This window comes from Nannobrachium achirus (genome assembly GCF_963921795.1).
Source record: "Nannobrachium achirus genome assembly, chromosome: 13".
NCBI classification, from domain to species: Eukaryota; Metazoa; Chordata; class Actinopteri; order Myctophiformes; family Myctophidae; genus Nannobrachium; species Nannobrachium achirus.
In genome coordinates this window covers 42,973,821-42,994,262 of record NC_137833.1, presented here as the reverse complement: position 1 = coordinate 42,994,262, position 20,442 = coordinate 42,973,821, and the positions used below count along the sequence as shown (strand labels likewise).

The following is a 20,442-nucleotide window of genomic DNA, read 5'->3' as shown; positions in this document are numbered from 1 at the left end:
AAACGGTTTCACCAATCACCACTAAGCATGCAACTGAATCCCATAGCACTGCAATCTGCTTACCTTGTTATCACCCAGACCTCTTCTTTGTGGTTCTTTAGAGTAAACTCTTACAGTATATGCTTCTATTAAACTCTAGAACAAGATACGTCTGTGTAATCACCTTAAATAATTGGGAATTAGGTCCCTCAAAAGCAATAAAGAACTCTGTCTTTGTAGCTGTGATTCTCTGTTTGGCTGTCCTCTGTTGGTGCTCCTATAAAAGGTGTTGGTGGGAGGAGGGGTTTAAGACAAATCATGATAGATCGTGATAGATTATTCACCAAATCTTCAGATACTAAACCACAGGATATGTCATATCCTCTAATATACAACCCCCCCACAGTTGGTGGTTGTAATTAGTCAATGGAAAGTTTGATAGAAATTATGCACTCAATGGAAAGTTTGATAGAAACTATGCACTCATACCCTATTCAGGGGTCTTCAACAGTGGGGTCCGGGGCCCCTATGGAATCCTATAGGAGTTACAACAGGGGGTCAAAATCTTTTATTTTTAATACTAACCATTTGAACCCCAGCATCCCTATTCTGGTGGGGACATTCACCAAAACTAATGAATAGAAGAAGTTTTGTTTAGTTAATTGCTCTCTCACTCTTTCGCCTTACAAATACCTCGAATTTGAAAGAGAGAGAGAGAGAGAGAGAGAGAGAGAGAGAGAGAGAGAGAGAGAGAGAGAGAGAGAGAGAAAAAAAAAACGACATGACTAATATAAATATAAATAATATACTCTCATTTCGTGTTATGATGTTATCTTATGACACATCTTTGGGAATATTGGACATTTTTTAGTTTCATTTTCAAAATGATACAATCAGAGTAGCTGAATGGGTAGGCAGAGATGCCACCTGTGAAACAACAGGTCCCCGGCCGCAGCAATGTGTTGAGGTTTCCATTAGCAATGTACAGTATGTATATGTATGTATGTATGTATGTATGTATGTATGTGAGCATCGCAGTGGGCGTGGTTTAATGGTCCCACTAAAAAATATACCGTTAATTTTCCTCATAGACTTTCACAAAAATATTTATAACAATTATGTTAAGCCTAGAACTAAGCCATCCAGGATGGCAGTGAATCATGACCATAAAACCTTTGTTTCTATGAAAAGCACATTTTGAAAACCGCTAAACAAAGGGTATTTTTCCCTGTTGTCTCATTCTTTATTGTATTTTTTACCTTGCAAGTCTGGTTACATTTGGTAATGTGAAATAAGGACGAGTTATTTGTTTTTTGTTCAGAGCAAATACCTTAGGACCATTGATATTAAATATTGATGATGATAGTTAAATAAAATCCTTTAAATGCAATGCATATGTAAGCTATGTGACATTGTTATGGTCTGACCGAAACATGTCAGGAGATAGAGTTGGCCCTTGGGTGGTTTAATATTTTCTAATGTGATCCCTTTGAAAAAGGTTTGGACACCCCTGTTGCATAGAGTCTATAGCAGGGGTGGGCAATTATTTTTTCCATGGGGCCACATGAACAACAGAAAATATTGTGGAAGGCCGGGCCAAAAGGCAGTGCTCCCCGCAAACTAGGCACACAGTTTTACCTCCGACTTCAGTAAATAAATACTTAGCAGTCCAATTTTTGTTGAAAACCCGGCATTCGGCACCGACTTTTCTTTTTTTAGCCACTTTAGCCATTTTTTATGTCGTCTTGACTTGTGACCAGTCTGACCACCTGCTTGTTATTGAGACAACATCCATGATCACACACACGTGCTGATGTACGCATTGCGTACATGTACGTGAATAAAAAACTTAAAAATAAAAGAAATGCAGCTTTAGTCCATGCATGAGGTAAAATTATGAAATGTTTTTATTTTCTAATTTTCCATTAACCCTACAACGGCCAGTCAGAGTGAACCAAAGGGCCGCATACGGCCCCCGGGCCGCACAATGCCCAGGTCTGGTCTATAGAGTATGGAAGTAGCGCAACATTAAGTCACTCTAAATTGGTTGTTGAGCAGCAGAGTAAAGCAACACTTCATTACATTGCTTAACACAACTAAAACAATCTGAAAGCTTAAAGTGATGAGATTCCAACAGTATCATCACACATATCTCTACTCCTGTGGTCCTGACACGTACCTTCAATATAATTTTAGATAGTAACCATATATACGGAGGAACATGACTGTATGTCTGTTTATCTGGTATTTCATACCACATGTACCACAATGAATAATGCAAGACACTGTGTCAGTAACAGTACACACGCACGAACGCACGCACGCACGCACGCACACGCGCGCACACACACACACACACACACACACACACACACACACACACACACACACACATATAGCAGAACCTGGGACGACAGGGCCTTCTCTGTGGCCGCCCTCGTCCCTCTGGAATGCACTCCCCAAAAGCATCAGAGACACCGCTTCCGAGAAGGAGCGGAGGAAATCGATGGTACCTCTCAAAAAACGACACATGCCCTGATTTCAGAATACGAGAATAGCCACAAAACCCATACGTGTGTTTTCCCTTCATGAGACATGCACCTACTATGTTGATCTAAAGGAGACACAAGGTCCTGTTAGCCAGGGAGTCTCAGAGCTCGCTCCCCGGGCTTTGGAGTTTCAGCGGAATGGCCGGACTTGAACGACCTCCTCGTCCAAACTGGAGTGTCCCTGGAGTGGGTCCGATCTGCCTTGGATACTGTGTGAGGGTCTCTGAGGTCATAATAACTGACCCCCTCACCTCTGTTAGAGCCCAGATTCCCAGGTGTGGTTTTGAGGTTAGGTTTAGATATTTAAAGGGCTCTATTTTGATTGTCTTAAGTACCAGCTCTTATGCCTTAACTCTACCTTTGTCCATACAGTCTCCAACCACCGGACCTTTCCGACGAAAGGTTTGGTCAGACTACAAAATGACATCACTTGCATCTTCTGAAAAGCATTACCCAGAATTCTATGGTAGATGAGTGACGGAGGAATATGACAAAATATCTGGTATTTCATAAAATATACCACAATGAAGGGCAATGCAAGACACTCCACACACACTTGCACGTACACAACATGCACACTGCTCACACTCATCCTCTCACACAGACACACACACTCATGCTCTCACACAGACACACACACTCATGCACACAAAATAAATCAAGTTCTAAATATGTTGCTAATTACACTCATGATTAAAACCATTACTTGAATGTCTGTAGAGACATGCAGTGGGGCTTTGTTGGAAATGTTGACATCAGTGTGGCTGTGGAAAACAATGAGGAAGGATGTTATGATTCATATTGTAACGTTTAGCGGACTGAGTGAGGCAGCTCACTCCCTACTGGGACGCGAATCCCAGCCCCCCACTCAGCAGACAGGGAAGCAACCCGCTCCGCTAAACGGGCTAGCCTTCTTGGCATTGCGGGTTGCTTGTCTTGTCTGCTGAGGGGGGCTGGGGTTCGCGTCCCAGTAGGGAGCGAGCTGCCTCACTCAGTCCGCTAAACGTTACATTGGTGTCAGTGGGCGAACCCGTGGAGCGTGCCCTCGCGTGAGGGACGTGAGGGACTCGGCCGTGGGCAGTGAAGCGTGAAGTGCGGGGCGCGCTTCTGTGAGGAGGGGGTAGTGTAACGACCCTGCAAGAGATCAGGCCGTAACTCGCTCCACCAAGCGGGCTAGCCTTCTTGGCATTGCGGGTTGCTTGCCTTATCTGCGGAGTGGGGGACCGGGGTTCGCGTCCCAGTAGGGAGCGAGCTGCCTCACTCAGTCTGCTAAATGTTACATTGTAGCAGGGTCGTTACAATATTCTATTTGAAGATGTTGAAACAAAATAGCAAGCCTCCAGCATCAGAGCTGTATTGACGTACTGTTTTAATCACTATGTGCCCATTATTTACCCATGTGAATAGAAATTAAATGATAACTACCTATACCTACCCACTTACACACAACACATTCACGTTTACATTCAGTTTCTACTGTCTTCTATGCAATTGTAATAACAAGAATTCTATTTTGTATCAAGATACCAATGCTGGCATGGGTTCTGCGGTGGTTTGCCTTTGAAACCGAGGGCCAGTACAAATTTTGCCCTAAAATCATGCAAATCGGTACACAGTATGTCTACAGTCATGTCATGATGATCAACATCGATCTGTCACATTTAGGACCACCATCATCAGGCTGATTTTTTAAAACACATTTTTTGGACACTGCTCTTACAGATTTTGGTGTAAAATCACACAAAGCGGTACACAGTATGTCTACAGTCATGTCATCAACATGGATCTGTCCCATTTAGCGCCACCATCAGGCCGATTTTTACATGCGACCTGACGGTCTCTTATCTCCCGATTTAGGGAGTCTTACTGGTTGTAATAACAAGAATTCTGTTTTGTATCAAGATAGCAAAGCTGGCATGGGTTCTGCATGGTTTGCCTTTGAAACCAATGGCATCATAGCTATCTTGATACTCGATAAGTGGATACTGCGTACATTTTGTTATCAGGATGGAATATGACATATCTGACAGATCTATCTTGATAGCAGATGCTTTTATCCACATTCACTTATAAGTGCAAGAACAGCATAAGCAGAGAAAGCATGAACTCTAGTTTACAAAATGTTTTAGTGTAAAATTGGTTTCGTGCGATTTATATGAAAAATTGTTTTCAAGGACAATAATTGCCCATGAAAGCAATTGTAATTGTATAACAAGAATTCTATTTTGTATCAAGATACCAATACTGGCATGGGTTCTGCATGGTTTGCCTTTGAAACCAATGGCGTCATAGCTATCTTGATACTCGAAAGCAATTTTACAGGGCAAATCAATGTCTATTCACTTAGAAGTGCAAGAACAGCATAAGCAGAGAAAGCATGAACTCTAGTTTACAACAAAAGCAGAAAGGTAGACATAGCCCCACAAGGAGAGTACAAAGAGAACAATGTAGTGCCTCAATGAAACTATACCCAGAGATGCAGTATTTGAAATACGTATTTGAAATACTTTTTTGTATTTTGTCATTTGTATTTGGCCGGGATGGAAAAAACTTTATACAATTTGTACCAAAATACTTTCAGGTCTATTTTCTGTATTTTAAAATACAAAATACTTTTTTAATGTTATTTCATTCTGAAATTAACACAATTGAAAATGTACACAGGTGGAATAAATAGTAAATACAACATTTAAAAAGTGTGCCTTTCGGAGCAGAGGTCTCCACCAGGTCGGGTTGCCAATCAAGGCCTGAAAAATATAGCCATTTGGGATGGGATCTGAACATTTTAACATACAGACCCCCCTCAGATGAAGAAATCTGTAGGAGTAGTAGCAAAAAATGAGAGAACGTAATCTGGTACATGTGGCTGGGGCCTATGGAAAGTGAGAAGATTTCTTCTTCTTTTTCTGCAAATTTTGAAAGCCAATCTTAGTCAACTGGAATGGAATCCAAAAAAATCGAATGCTACATCTTGATTAAATGATTATGATTACAGAGATAAGGTGTACCAATTTGGGTGAGGTTACTTGGGCAAAATTGTTTGACGGTAAGCGGATACTGCGTACATTTTGTTAAAACGGAAGCCAATTTTAGCCTATCAGGATGGAATATGACATATCTGACAGATCTATCTTGATAGCAGATGCTTTTATCCACATTCACTTATAAGTGCAAGAACAGCATAAGCAGAGAAAGCATGAACTCTAGTTTACAAATTGGTTTAGAGTCAAATTGGTTTCGTGCGATTAATATGAACAATTGCTTTCAAGGACAATAATTGCCCCTGAAAGCAATTGTAATTGTATAACAAGAATTCTATTTTGTATCAAGATACCAATACTGGCATGGGTTCTGCATGGTTTGCCTTTGAAACCAATGGCGTCATAGCTATCTTGATACTCGAAAGCAATTTTACAGGCCAAATCAATGTCTATTTCATGAGTGTTTTACTCATTATGCCATGTAATTATAAATTAAATGATAATTACCTGTGGAACAGTTTTAGGCTGAATTCACATACATAGCCTATACTGTACAGAGGCTCACTTACACATGACACATGAACATGCACATTCAACTTTCACATTCAGTTCCCTCTGTCTTCTTGTGCAGAATGACCTAAATGTAGAGTTACAAATGACAGTTTATTTAGCAGATGCTCTAATCCACATTCACTAACAAGTGCAAGAACAGCAAGCAGAGAAAGCATGAACTCTAGTTTACAACAAAAGCACTGGCAGCAAGGTAGACATAGCCCCACAAGGAGAGTACAAAGAGAGCAATGAGTTTCAATGAAACTATACCAAGTGAACATCAAACCGAGCATCTGTCTAAATAACATGCTATCCTCACAACACTTGTGCAAACATAGTTGTTTGCGTCCCAAACATCCCATTGCATGTTAGGCCCATACATTCAGGGGTGGAATCTCTAAAAAGCTGAGGAAGAGAGCTCAGAGGCCCATCAGTCAGTGAGAATTTTATTTATTTAAATATCAAAAGAGCACAATACTTACATGAAATTATTTAGGAAATCTGGCAACGTTGATTGAACAGTAAATTAACTGTAAACTATAAGCACCACTTAATCATCTGTGCTTCATGCAGCTTGTCCTTGAGGCCAAAAGCATAATATCAAGTTAATCTTTGCTTGGCCATTGGTGATGTTGATCACATTGCAGCAGGCACATGTATACTCTACATAGTTAGTAGTTGGCATTTACATTGCACATCATGATCCAATCAAAAGGTGCAGGGATGGAAATTAAAGTTCCAATATAGGCCTATATCAGGATGACTGATACAGGATGCTTTGGTCTATTGGCCTGGCGAGCCCATTATACTCTATTGGCAAGCCAGTCTGATAATGTGCACTCACTCGGTTCCTCCCCAGTAATGAGTGAGTGAATGCATTATCAGGCTGGCTTGCCAGGCTATTGGTCTACTATTTGACCAAAATTACATGAATGACATCTGGATCTGGAAGAGAACCATATAGATTAACTCTTACCACGAATGGAGAAGGAACCCTGTCCAAACTGTCTTACCACCAGGACCACAGCGACTCCTATGGTTCATCAGATGCATCTGCAGCAGATACATATTCCTGTTGTTAATTTATTCTCATAATATCACATAATATAGCCTATATCTCACAAATTATAACATTTACAGCACAATTCAACACAAATCCAGCATTAAAGGATGACACAATTTTCAAGATTTCATCATATGGGGTGGCAACTTCATGGAGGACTTTATCATAGGTTCTCTCTCCTGTCTGACTCTGGATGAAACTGGCGACCCGACTGAACCTTTTATTTTCTGTTTATTAAAGAGCTGAAGAGACCAGGATTGAGCAGTGACAAACCTTCTTGAATCTTGAATCTAAAGCCAAAAAGCTTTCTTGTGGTCCTTAGAATTGTATTTATTTATTTTTGCATTGTACTGTGTGTTTTATTTGTCTATCAGTATGAGTATGATGACTCGAGTTATAAAAAGGGACCCCAATTTAAACAAGCCCAAAAGCTTTCTTGTGGTCTTTATCCTTTGCCTTGCATCAGTGAACCGAACTGTACTGTAGCCTACCTAAGCAAACTTCAAAAGTCTTCAATTATTCAAACAACAAATGAAGACTACTTAAAACATGTAGTTGATTTAACATTTTTCCCTGTTGGACGTGGGTTGCTGGAGGGGAAATCCCCAAATACAGTCGTATATTGCCACTTTAAGCGTAGGCAGCAAAGTCGCTAACCTTCACAACATGTGAGATGGTTCTTCCTGTTCTTGTGCACTGCAGAGTCAGTCGACCCATGCTATGCAGATCAGTGGTGTGTAGGCGCATGCGCCTAGGAGGTGTGTGACTGTCAGTTCAGAGTGCAGTTCAGTTTATACTTTCACTTGAGTTGTGTTCTTGAGATCACTGATCATTACCATTTGATTGATTTATTGACTGAATACTTCATTAGCAGTTCGCATAGGAAACCAACACACACCGCTGATGGACTGGGGAAGCTAGAAGGGGATCTTTTCGTTAATAGTTCACTTCGTCGAACTGTGCGACAGAACGTCGCACAACAACAACAGCGCACAACATGCACAATCTCTGACAAATAACAACATTGTCGTTCAAGAAGAACTGTCATTTTGTTGACTGGCCCAGGTGAGTTTCTGGAAGAAATTATGTTTCTGGATTGGCAATGGTAACCCGGCCTAGAGTATAGCTACTTACTTACTGTGATATTAATATATTACAGTTGGCAGTGGTGGAAAAGGACTCAAATGTATCAATACTGTCTGCAATGTAGAAATAGTAAAATTATAAATGTACTTGAGTAAAAGTACAAAAGTATTGGCAACAAAATATACTTAAAGTACCAAAAGTAAATTTCTACAAAGTAACTAACTAATGTTTTCAAATAAGAGTAAAAGTACAATATTTGTCTCTGAGATTTAGTGGAGTAGAAGTAAAAGGACCTGTAATTGGAAATACTCCAGTAACGTAAAAGCACCTCAAAACTGTACTTAAGTACAGTATGTAAATGTACTTTGCTACTTTCCAACACTGACAGTCAGTAATGTATCATATTACATTAATTCCATGGAATTCCATGAAATATATGTAATACCACAGACATTCTTCTAGGGCTCGGTGTCACCGTCTGTCACACTGTGTCTATAGACTCTTGAGATTATGTGCGTAATCCGATGTTTGTTATTGTGTACCATAAAGCCATCATGATGTCATTGAAGCACTGTGTTCACAGGTGAGGTGACAGTCACAGTGACACTATGGAGAGGGTTCCCCTCAGACAGAACCAGCTGTGTGGCTCATGGGAGATGAAGGAGCGCTTGGGGACAGGGGGGTTTGGCCATGTCTACCTGTATCAACACCTTGTAAGTTATGGCTCCACCCACACTCAGGGCATCCCTGTAAATAACGTTTTCCTCCACGGAACTCCTGAATTACACTGTTCATTTTTAGAATCTTACATGATCATATTACATGACGTAAATATGCACATCTTTCCACCTGAGATACGGTAGGCTGTGTCATGGAGAAATATCCGTTTCCATCAGAACTGACTGAAAATAACTTTATACTCGACGTTTAAAGGACAACTTTAGTTTTTTACAACAAAGGTTCATATTTTAGAATGTAATTAAAGAACATAAAAAATAATGTCATTTACTTCTTTCTATTGTTTTAGAGATTCTTATTTCAGTGGTTGGGAGCATGCGTACAAGTGGCTAAATATGTCATTTTACACAGAATAAGCCCATTCCCAAGGTACAAAGCAGCCTTTCATGGTTGGATGTGACTTATGGGGGCTAGAAGTGTTACTGTAAAATAAATAGCAATAAAGAAACTGCTGGCTTATTGTGTCTAAAAAGACATATTTAGCATGCCCCCATGTGTACGCATGCCCCACATTTTAGCACGGTAAACGCGATAAAACAATAGAACGAAGCAAATGAAAACATTTTAACACTCACTTTTTCTTTTCTCTAATTACAATCTAAAATATGAAACCAAAGTTGTCCTTTAACCACTTGAACCCCAGCATCCACAATCCAAGCTCACAGTTGTGACGCGTTGTGAGCTTGTAGATCGGCTATTTTTGGTGAAGAGAGTTGCCTGTACATGGAAAAATAACCCATCAAGTACAGTACAAATCAGGTCTGTTTTACTAAGCATAGTGAAGTGTTATTGATGAATTGCAAATATTATCAAATTATTCTGCGGCACCCCTGGACTGGCATCACGGCACCCAAGGGTGCCACGGCACCCACTTTGGTAAACCCTGCACTACACAACACTCATGGTCCTGGGACAGCTTCAGGTGTTGTTACTTACTTAATACTTAATTGTTTGTTTGTTTGTTTGTTTGTTTGTATGTACGTTTGGTACAGGAGACGGCAGAGAAGATTGCGGTGAAATTGTGCCGCCTGGAGCTGAACTGTAAGAACAAAGATCGCTGGAGCAGAGAGATACAGATCATGAAGAAGTGAGTGCAGGTGGCCATGGGCTAAATGTCACGCCAACATAACTAATGCCTTTTACAGTAACTTGAATAACTAAACAGTAAACACCTTGACTCCTGTTGACCCATCAGTGCATTTTGAACTTGTCTTCATGACAGGTTGAGCCATGTGAATGTAGTTCAAGCCAGAGAGGTTCCAGGAGAGATGAGTTCCATTGCTCTAAATGACCTTCCTCTTCTGGCCATGGAATACTGCTCCAGAGGAGACCTACGCAAGGTGACGATGAGAGCTAAAAACCAGGCCCATAAATAAAATATACCGCCTCTGAGAAGGGGGCAGAAATACAGGCCCTGCCTCACAGCAAATCAACACAGACCTTGCATTAAGTACAAAAAAGAATTAGGTGGCACTTTATGATATCACCAGCTCAGTGGCCTTGTGGTTAAAGTGTTCGATTGGGAGGTTGGGGTTTGATTCCACCGGCCGAGTCGTGTCAAAGACTATACAAATGGGACCTAATGCCTCTCTGCTTGGTATTCAGTATCAAGGGTTGGATTGGGAGTAAGTCTTTGCTACATACTAGCGCATCATGTCCAGGGGATGTACTTGTTCATCAAGCCGCCGCACGCTAGTACAAAACAGGAGATAGGCTCCTGCCCTATGGGCCACATGGCTCGGCAAGGCTTAACCAACATACACTGAACACATTTATTCATAGTTCAAAACGTTCCTGGGGAATTCCCTTTCTTGGTTAGGGTTAGAATGAACCGCTACTGAATGCCAAGGAGCACTTCAAAGAATTGACTCAACTATAGACTTTGCCATTGCAGAAGTCACATGTCGGTTTCGTGGCTTGCAAAAGGTCACAAAGAGAGCTTGTTATGCCCACAAGAACCAGAAGGATGCTGAAATCCAATGAAGAGCTGTTTAAATCAGCTTGTCTTATAGCTGACCAGTATAAAGATGATTTGGTGGACTTTTCAACACATTTCTGTCATATGTACACACAATTAAATCTACCTTGGCTCAGGTCCACATATTACTAATAAAGTAGCACTCCTTTCTGCCTATAGTGTCCATAGCCATCTTTCTCCAAACTTTCATGAAAACATTTGAGAACGGGAAGCACAGTTGTAGAGGTTATGGAGGAGTTTCAATAAGCAATCATTTGAGGCAGTTGATTATTTACTAATATTTACTACTGTAAATTCAAGGTTCAAGGAGTTTTATTGTCATTCCACACAAGTACAGAGTGGAAATGTGTTACCCAGGTCCTGTTCATGGCGGAATAGCCTGGCAGAACTAATAGTTCTGATGAGTGCAAATCAACAAAAACATTTCAGTGCATTTATTGTTTTACTCTGTCCAGCCTTGCGTTTAGAGTAACAACTGTAGAGACGGGTTTAATCATGCTACATGAATTTAGTTTCCCACATAAACTAACTGTCTTTTGCTTTTCCCCATTTAGGTCCTGAATAAGCCAGAAAACTGCTGTGGGTTAAAGGAGAGTGAAGTGCTCTCCCTGCTCCGTGACATTGGTAAGGTTTTTCTATCAGTCTTTATACTATGACAGAAATTCAGTGTTGTGATGTTTTGACTTGGAAAGCAATTGGATGTGACATTCTGGAGAGAGAAAATGTGTTGCACACTCCAGCTCCATATGAAGTTCTCTTTGTATCTTTTCCCCCTTTCTTCAAATTGAATAATTATGCCAATTGGCAATTCACAATTTTCCCCACACAAGTGTGTCTCACCCCTGTCTCTGCTAGTTGGTCGTGCAGTAGGGTGTAGATGAGCACATGTGTCCTTCTAGTCTAGGTCAAAGAATCAGATCAAAGAGAGTGAAACATTTACTCTTCTTATAGTTGTAACTTGCTCCTCACCAATATACTGGATGTGTATTCTTTGTGGGACATATACATTTTTGATCACATGCTCAGGTTCTGGTGTCCAGTATCTCCATGAAAATAAGATAATCCACAGGGACCTGAAGCCAGAGAACATAGTATTACAAGAGATAGACGGGAAGGTGAGTTCATTTTCTCTCGTATACTTACAGTATGTAGCAGAGCCCTGGGTCTTGGATGATTGGTATTGTTTGGTTTCCCATGCATGGGTTCAAGTCCAGGTGGTTACACATAGTCTTCTTATCTGTCTATTCCCATCTTCTTGCGTCTGTACTTACCATAACATTCTGTACTTTTGCTTTCTAGTTGGTACATAAAATCATAGATCTGGGTTATGCGAAAGACCTTGACCAGGGTAGTCTTTGCACGTCCTTTGTTGGAACTCTACAGTATCTGGTAAGTGTTTTAGCAGTGTAGCAATTTCAAGCCATTAAGAAAAAAGAACAAGTATGAATAAAGAACGGACTACTGTCTTTGTGTCCCAGGCCCCTGAAATGTTTGAGAGTAAACCCTACACTGTGACTGTGGACTACTGGAGCTTTGGGACCATGATTTTTGAATGTACCTGTGGCTTTCGTCCCTTTCTACACCACATGCAACCTGTACAATGGTATGTCTACACACATGTATTCTCTTTTACATTCTTATATTTAAATGGTGTGGAGTAATGATACTTTAAAGATATTTATATCTGATTTTGCAGGACAACTAAAGTCAAGAACAAAGGTCCCAAAGACATCATGGCAGTAGAAGACATGAATGGAGAAGTCAGATTCTACTCTACTGTTCCTTACCCCAACAATCTCAGCAGGTACAGGCACAATCACCTGGGGACCCTTCTACCTGAACAAATGTTGTGCAACAGCATCAACAATTGTAACGTGTGTGTGTGTGTGTGTGTGTGTGTGTGTGTGTGTGTGTGTGTGTGTGTGTGTGTGTGTGTGTGTGTGTGTGTGTGTGTGTGTGTGTGTGTGTGTGTGTGTGTGTGTGTGTGTGTGTGTGTGTGTGTGTGTGTGTGTGTGTGTGTGTGTGTGCGTGCGTGCGTGTGTGTGTGCACGCCATCCACGTAGGCCTGTGTTGGAGCCATTGGAGTCACTTCTACAGATGCTTTTGCTGTGGGACCCAGCAACACGTGGTGGTGGGCTGGACGCTGACTCCAACCAACCCAGCTGCTACAGTGCTCTGCAGAATATTCTCAACATGAAGGTTGTTGGTTGCTTTTAATGGTTTCTGGTGCTTCCTCAGGAGACTGCATGCTAGATGTATTTAATTCTCTCTTGATTCTTTTCAGGTGATCCATGTGTTGGACATGACGTCTGCTCAGTTGCACTCCCTGGTTCTGGACCATGAGGAGAGTTTACACTCTCTGCAGCAGCGTCTGGAAACGCACACTCACACACACATCCCCCCGCTTAGCCAGGAACTGTTATTGGAGGCTGGGATCTCGCTCGACCCCCGCCAGGCACCTGCCCAATGCCTCCCTGATGGACTGGTAATCCTCACTCAGGGGTTCTCAACCTGTGGGTCGGGACCCCCAGGGGGTCCCCAAATTATTTTGGGGGGTCCCCAGATGATTAACTTAATGTGTAACATTGTTTTCTCACTCAACGTTAAACAAACTAACATGAAGTTTAAGTGCATAGAGGGTATATGCACATTTCTTAAGTGACAATTGAATGACTTTTTAATGCCTCTAAAATGACAAATTAAACATACAGACAAACACGCAAATACATAGACCAACTCTCATGTTAAACAGACTCACCCCACCAACAAGCACTCTTCTTTGACAAAATGATCGACAAATTATTTAGAATGGTTTTTTTTTTTGTGTGTGTGTTTCCCCAGCGAGGCTGGGACAGCTCCATCGTTTACCTGTTTGATAAGAGCCTTACCAAATACTCTGGACCGCTGACTGCCAGACCTCTGCCAGACAACGTCAACTTTATAGGTAGAACGTTTTACTCTGCTGTGACCATGTTGTCTCTCTAATGCTGCATTCTATCATGAAAAACATGTGCTGTATGTGGTATCTCAGTTAGGGAGACCAAGACTCAGTTACCACTGGCTACATTAAGAAAAGTATGGGGAGAAGCAGTGAGCTACATCTGTGGACTAAAAGAAGATTACATACGTCTGTACCAGGGACAGAGGGCAGCAATGTAGGTACACATGTGGCACAGAGTGCAGACAGAGTTCAGTATCTATAATCTGATGTGATACTAAAGTCTAGAGGCAGGCAGCACAAGACACAAGTTCATATCATCGTTGTCGGGTGGAAACCTTGTATGTCCAAGACCGTTCGTTTTGTATATATCATTTTAAAAATGAACAAAACTAGTGAAAATAGCAGATCTACAAGCACACAACGCCTCGCGGTGTGCTTGTAGATCGTCTGTTTTCACTACTTTTGTGCAACAGACTTGTATGATGAAGCAGGGCTTTACTTGGTGAAAAAACCTACAAACTTGAAACTTGGAGATACAAGGTTTCTGCCCAACAGTGACGATATACACAATCAATAAAACAAATTGTGAGTACAGGCAACTTTAGGTGCTGCACCATGTGCAGTATATTGCCAGAGCAACATATTATACATACATATTATTAAGAATATATATTATAACCCTAGGTGGGGTTGGCGATAGGGCCTTTCTGTGTGGAGTTTGCATGTTCTCCCCGTGTCTCCTAGGGTTGATACCCTCACAAAAACATGCACGTAATCCTGGTCTCAATAATGCCTCCCCCTGGCCAGCCGGGGCGCCTGATGGAGGGGAAAGGAACTGGTTGGAATAACGTGTTCCTTCCACGCGCTACGTCCAAACCAGGGAAATCTCCACTGTCAGGTGAAAAGAAGCAACTTGGACTCCTCATGCATAGAAGGAAGCATGAGGTCAGTCCGTTGCCTCCCCAGGTTGGCAGAGGGAGAGCAGAGCCCAGGATTACATAGGCAATTGGCACTGGGTGAAAAAATGGGTTACAAAATTGTGGGATAAAAATTATGAAAGAAAAAAGAATATATATTATATATATATATATACATAACTCAATCACTGTTATCCTATCTTTTCCCAGAGCTGATGTGGTGCAGCAGATACAGTAGTGTTTGAGAATGAGAAGCAAAGTTGTAGTATCTTGGTGTATGTACATTTTGTGAGTGTCTTGTAAGCCCGTGCGGGCTGGGCATCTTGTGGTGCAGGACACTTAAATTAAAGAATCTATATGTAGAGGTTTTAGAGGAGTAAATACACAGATTTCCTTCATGTTTTCATTTTTGCTGGCTTTATGCATTGACAACATGCATTTTCATGTATTCACATTCATGCTGCTAATTGTTTTTAGAAATTGTGCATTAGAAATTGTGTCACCAACATCCAAACTTTAGTATCACGCCAAAGTATAGATATTAAAGTCTGCCCGGGCTTCTAAACATACAGCACCCATGCACACATCCTGCCAAATAATGTACTCTGTCCAGCATATCTGAAATGTTTCCCTCATTCCGTTTGCATGGATGTCTTTTTGTTTGTGCACGTGTAGGCTGAGTCTGCTGCGTTACAACACCAACTTAACGCGTTACAAGAACCTGCTGTTCTCCCAGTCGCAGCAGCTCAAAGCCAGATTGTCTTTCTTTAAGAGCAGCATTGATTACGACCTGGAGCAGTACACAGAACAGAGACATACGGGCATCTGTGAGTAGACCTTCCCCGCTCTGTCAAAATTCCTTACTGAAAATACTGTACGCACTGTCAGCTCGGTCAGTAGGTGTAACTGTAACAAACATCTGTTGTCCGTAGCATCAGAGAAAATGCTGAAGACCTGGCAAGAGAATAAAGAGAAGGCTGTTGGGTTTATGCAGGTATGGTGCTCTGCAGAACAGTTACTTTACAATTACATTTTAGGCATTTAGCAGACACTCTTAGCCAAATCAACTTAAGCAAGGTAATCACATGCCTCTCACATAGGATGCAGAAAGACAGTGTGTAGTCTCAAGAAACTACAATAGGATCCCTGTTAAAATAAGAACTTACTAGCATAATATATATATAGAGAGAGAGAGAAATAATCTTCACTTTGAAAATATAGCATACCAGGTAAACGATGAATCTGTTACAGTACATGCTATCTAAATGACATTACACTACATAACTGTACTGTATGTATATTATTAAATACATTCATTTGATTAACTGTTCTAACCCTACTGCAAATGAAAGTGAATGTTTTATATTTATTTTGTTAAACATTTATTTTGGTAGGTAGCAGAAGTGGGGTATCTGGAGGAAGAGATAGTGTCTCTGCATTCTGGGATTGTGGAGCTGCAGAGAAGTCCATTTGCCAGGCGGCAAGCAGATATCATGGAACAGCTGTCAGTGTCTATTTGGCCTTATTTACTTCCCGTGGTAGCCGTCTTGATCTTATGTCATTGACGGGCTGGGGTTACCTCCCCAGTATGACGTAAGAACAAATGGTTGTCGTGCGAAACTCGTCAATGTCGTAATGATGTTCTGGGTATTTACATTATAAACTGTAGATGGTTTCTCTATTTGGCTTTTCAGGGAGGAAAAGGCCATTGAACTCTACAAGCAACTGAAAGCTAAATGCAAAAGTTAGTATACAGTCCATTTTGACTGGAATATGGTTTACACTTTATATGCATCAAAGTATGACTTTCATGTATAAGATCTGTTTTATGCAACTCATTTGTAACATTACTTTGATAATAGCTCCAATCAAAACCTCTCCCTCTGCTATATAGTCAAGTCAAGGCCAAGAAAATCTAAGCAACGGGTTGAAACAAGCATTTAAATCGCTTATTTAGTCAGCCTCTGGCCAGTCAACCCCCATAAGATTGCATTTGGGAAAACATGGCACAGGCTAATCTGAGTTCCCAGAAGTTTTTTTCTGCCACCAGGGGGGCCAGAAGAACTTCTGGGCCAAAACGATGATATCCCTGGCCAGGAAGTTGTCCCAGCTCATAATCTGAGCTGGCCCATACCGGATATAGAGCTCTGTGCAAACCTTCAAAACTTTCAGAATAGAAACCAAACAACAACACTACAACAATCTGCAGCCCATGTTTTGAGTTGAATCCTACCAGACTAGGCACAGGCTGACTAAAAAGCCAATTTAAACGCTTGTTTCAACCCTTCGCTTAGATTTTCTTGAGCCCTAAAATGTAAAACATCTGAGAGCAGGGGGGCAGACTTTTACTTTTTGGACACGATGTGGGGAAAAGGAATCCTGTGCATCGTGGCCAGTATTCAACGCCCCCATTCAGCACACTAGACTAGGCTGTGGAAACTCATCTCTGAGCTATATATATTAGAGGGAGAGGTTGTAAATGGGGCTACTTTGATACGTGCTCTTTATAGAAATCGTATTATTATTATTTTTGATGCAGGTCCTGACCCTCCACATGGCTACAGTGACAGCTCAGAGATGGTGAAGGCGATACTGCAAACTGTTCAGAACCAGGACAGAGTGTTAAAAGACTTGTACACTCACCTAAGGTACACACACGCACGCACGCACACACACACACACACACACACACACACACACACACACACACACACACACACACACACACACACAGTGCAGTACTAATTTATTTTCTACCCCTCTCTTCCTTTTATAGTACGATCCTGGTGTGTAAAAGACGTATTGTCAATTTGTTCCCAAAATTGGAGAGAGCAGTGGAGAACATAAAAGCTACTGAGGCATCAGTGATGCAAATGCAGATGAAAAGACAAAGAGAGATCTGGTACCTGCTCAAGATTGCCTGTGTAAGTGTGTAAATCAGCGGTCTTGAACTTTTTTAATGTGTGCTTGTAGATCTGCTATTTTTGGCTATTGTTCCACTCAGAATAGGGATGCTAGTTTAAAAAAAAAAGTGCCAATCATACGAAGATTTGGAAACCCCCCTGTAGTAACTCTGTGTACCCCTCAGGGGCCCCAGATCCCCTGTTGAAGACCCCTGGTATATATTATGAATGGTACTAAAATGTACATAACTGTCAATGGCTTTTCAGGAACTAGCTAATCCAAGGGGCATTTCTGTAGAAAATGTCAACTGTAAGATAAAAATACATGTACAAAAGTCTTTACACATATTTAACCAGTGTATATAATTGCGACCGTCAGGTCGCAGTTACTATCAAAACCTCCACCGGCTGTCAGTCTGTCCGTCACACGTCACTTCACACTTTTGCTACTACTCATATCTCCGCCGCCGTTGTCCCTATCCATGCCAAACCCCTCATTTCTCACATGGCCCTCGTCTAGCGCCACCATGAGGCTGATTCTTGCAAAACACATTTTTGGACACTGCTCCTACAGATTTTGCCCTAAAATCACGCAAAGCTATACACAATATCTCTAAAGTCATCATGGATCCGTTCCATTTCCCATATTTCCGCCTGATTGGCTACCATTGCCTTCTAAAGTTTGTGTATGTATGCGACCTGATGGTCGCTTATCTCCCGATTAGGGAGTCTTACTGGTTTATACATACTCTAGGATAACATAACACAGACTCCTTTCTATTGTGGTCCTTCATTGTTACCTTCAAAGGGCAACTTACGTTTTTAACTCGAATCCTGTACAAAATAATGCGTTTAATGCATTATTAACCTATGTAAGCTGGCAGATATTTCCCTGCTCCATTTGAGAGCCAACACTCGACACAGAATGCATGTTAGATTTTCAGGTTGAAAACAGGGGATATTGTTTATTTTTGACATATATACATGTATATATATGTTGTCTGTGGGTGTGTCTTTAGGCCCAGAAAGGTTCTCCTTCACAGTCATCTCTCCCACAGAGGTAAGAAGAACCACACTCCGCTAACCGGCACAAGCCTGTTTCATCATGTGGAATATGTTCTGAATAACCAGTTTATTGATCTTTCAGAGAGTCGGTTCAATACTTACTGGGGGAGAATCAACATTATCTGAATCAGCTAACGTCTCTGCTGCAGGACACTACGCAAGAGATGGAACACAATGTCATGGTATGATATGGGTGAGAGTGAGTCAGCATACTTCTTGCAGAATCAAAGTTTGGCGAGGTCATAAGAACAAAATGACGTAATTGTGGAGAAAAACAAATGCATTCCCCTGGCAGAGTTCTCTTTGACACTTCTTGCACCTCCAAGATTTTTTAACCAGCTGAACATCACAGCAGATGACACCAATGCAATGCGAACATCATTTGTGACTGGTCAGAAAACAAAGACTTGAAAAATCACCACTCTAGCACTGTGTACAGTGGGTGGGGTGACTGATCAGAAAACAAAGACTTGAAAAATCAACCACTCTAGTACTGTGTACAGTGGGTGGGGTGTTACACTCAGCACTTAAAGTAGAGCTGCATCAAGCAGAAAACTATCTCATCTGCAGAGAAAAAGGCTTTTTTTCCCCCTTTTTTTTTTTTTCTTTTGAAGTGTGCGGCTAGCTTTAGTGCATACTGTCTTGGCTGCTGTCTTTTATAGAACAGGAAATTGAATTGGTAACATTTAAATTTAAATAAAACAAATGTGCTTTCTTAAATACTATTACTAGATTCTAAAAATCTCTTTGTTTATAATCAAGGATGAAGACTGGAGCTGGATTCAGTATGGATCAGTACAAGCCGATTCACAGAAGCTTTAGAGACTGACCAGAGGGCTCAACGCGTGAAGAATATAATAAACCAGCAATATTAGCATGTGCCTTATCAGAAATACACTAGCTGACAGCTTTGTGATTCCACATGATGTCGGCTGAATACAAGAACAGTCGCCCCAAATCACAGTCGCCCCGGGTCAGAGCCAGCGAAGTCGGAGCGGTCGTCCCCTCAAATACCTCTGCACCGGCTGGTCGAGTGTTCCGGGAAAGTAGGCTGCAGTTGGCGATGAGAGTTCTGCTCAATCGTGGAGGACCACTGCTGGGGGCTAGCAGTACACAATACTGTTGTCTGTTTCATATATTACTGCTCTATGGGACACTGTTAATTTTAGACGTACCTGTATATAGTTCTAACTTTAAAATATGTTTCACTCTAACAAAAAATATTTATTTATTGTTATTGGTGAAAGGAACAAGATAAGCTGCTGACAAGCCAAGCATGAAGTGTGTTAGGCTATTCATTTTATAAACGTATGCCATAATATATGCCATTTGTTTTGTTTAAAACATCAATAATCGTTAGCCCTCTGATGTCTGGAAATACAAAAGAAATATATATATATCCTTTTTCATCAGGGCTGGGCTGGTATGGCCTACTTTAAGAGATTAAAGATTCTTTTGAAAATAAATATGGTACTTTTTTATACAACTTTATTGTCTCATCACAAGTGTACAGGTGTAAAAGATAACAGGAAGGTTAACCCCAATACACACTCGCCCCGATTTATTCACCATTCCGCAGGCCGCCCCAGCAGTTCTTGTAGTCTGGTATTTGTTTTACTGAGGTTAAGGTTAGAAATAAGTTTAGGTCAGGCATCATTTTACTGAGGTTAAGATTAGGAATAAGGTTAAA

The 20,442-nt window shown here is 41.2% G+C and overlaps 2 protein-coding genes across 2 annotated transcripts in view; one reads left to right on the top strand and one right to left on the bottom strand.

Annotated features, from left to right (window-relative positions):
- The window catches only part of LOC308297120 (urokinase-type plasminogen activator-like), a 5,523-nt gene extending 5,315 nt beyond the window's left edge, over positions 1–208 (bottom strand). Inside the window, exon 1 of the mRNA XM_080740534.1 lies at positions 64–208. The gene's annotated coding sequence lies outside the window, so the exon portion shown is untranslated. The remainder of the gene's footprint in view (positions 1–63) is intronic.
- Positions 209–7,909: 7,701 nt separating this feature from the next.
- On the top strand, positions 7,910–20,206 carry LOC308296641 (inhibitor of nuclear factor kappa-B kinase subunit alpha-like). The gene is made up of 22 exons (XM_080739969.1): positions 7,910–8,189; positions 8,794–8,923; positions 9,941–10,035; positions 10,171–10,288; positions 11,481–11,550; positions 11,953–12,041; positions 12,226–12,315; positions 12,405–12,529; positions 12,623–12,730; positions 12,990–13,125; positions 13,211–13,411; positions 13,768–13,870; positions 13,958–14,081; positions 15,460–15,611; positions 15,717–15,778; positions 16,179–16,288; positions 16,479–16,528; positions 17,324–17,432; positions 17,561–17,708; positions 18,707–18,747; positions 18,835–18,934; positions 19,515–20,206. Exons 2-22 carry the CDS (start codon positions 8,819–8,821, stop codon positions 19,572–19,574), a joined length of 2,196 nt encoding a protein of 731 aa, XP_080596095.1. The 5' UTR covers positions 7,910–8,189; positions 8,794–8,818; the 3' UTR covers positions 19,575–20,206.
- The last annotated feature ends 236 nt before the right edge of the window (positions 20,207–20,442 follow it).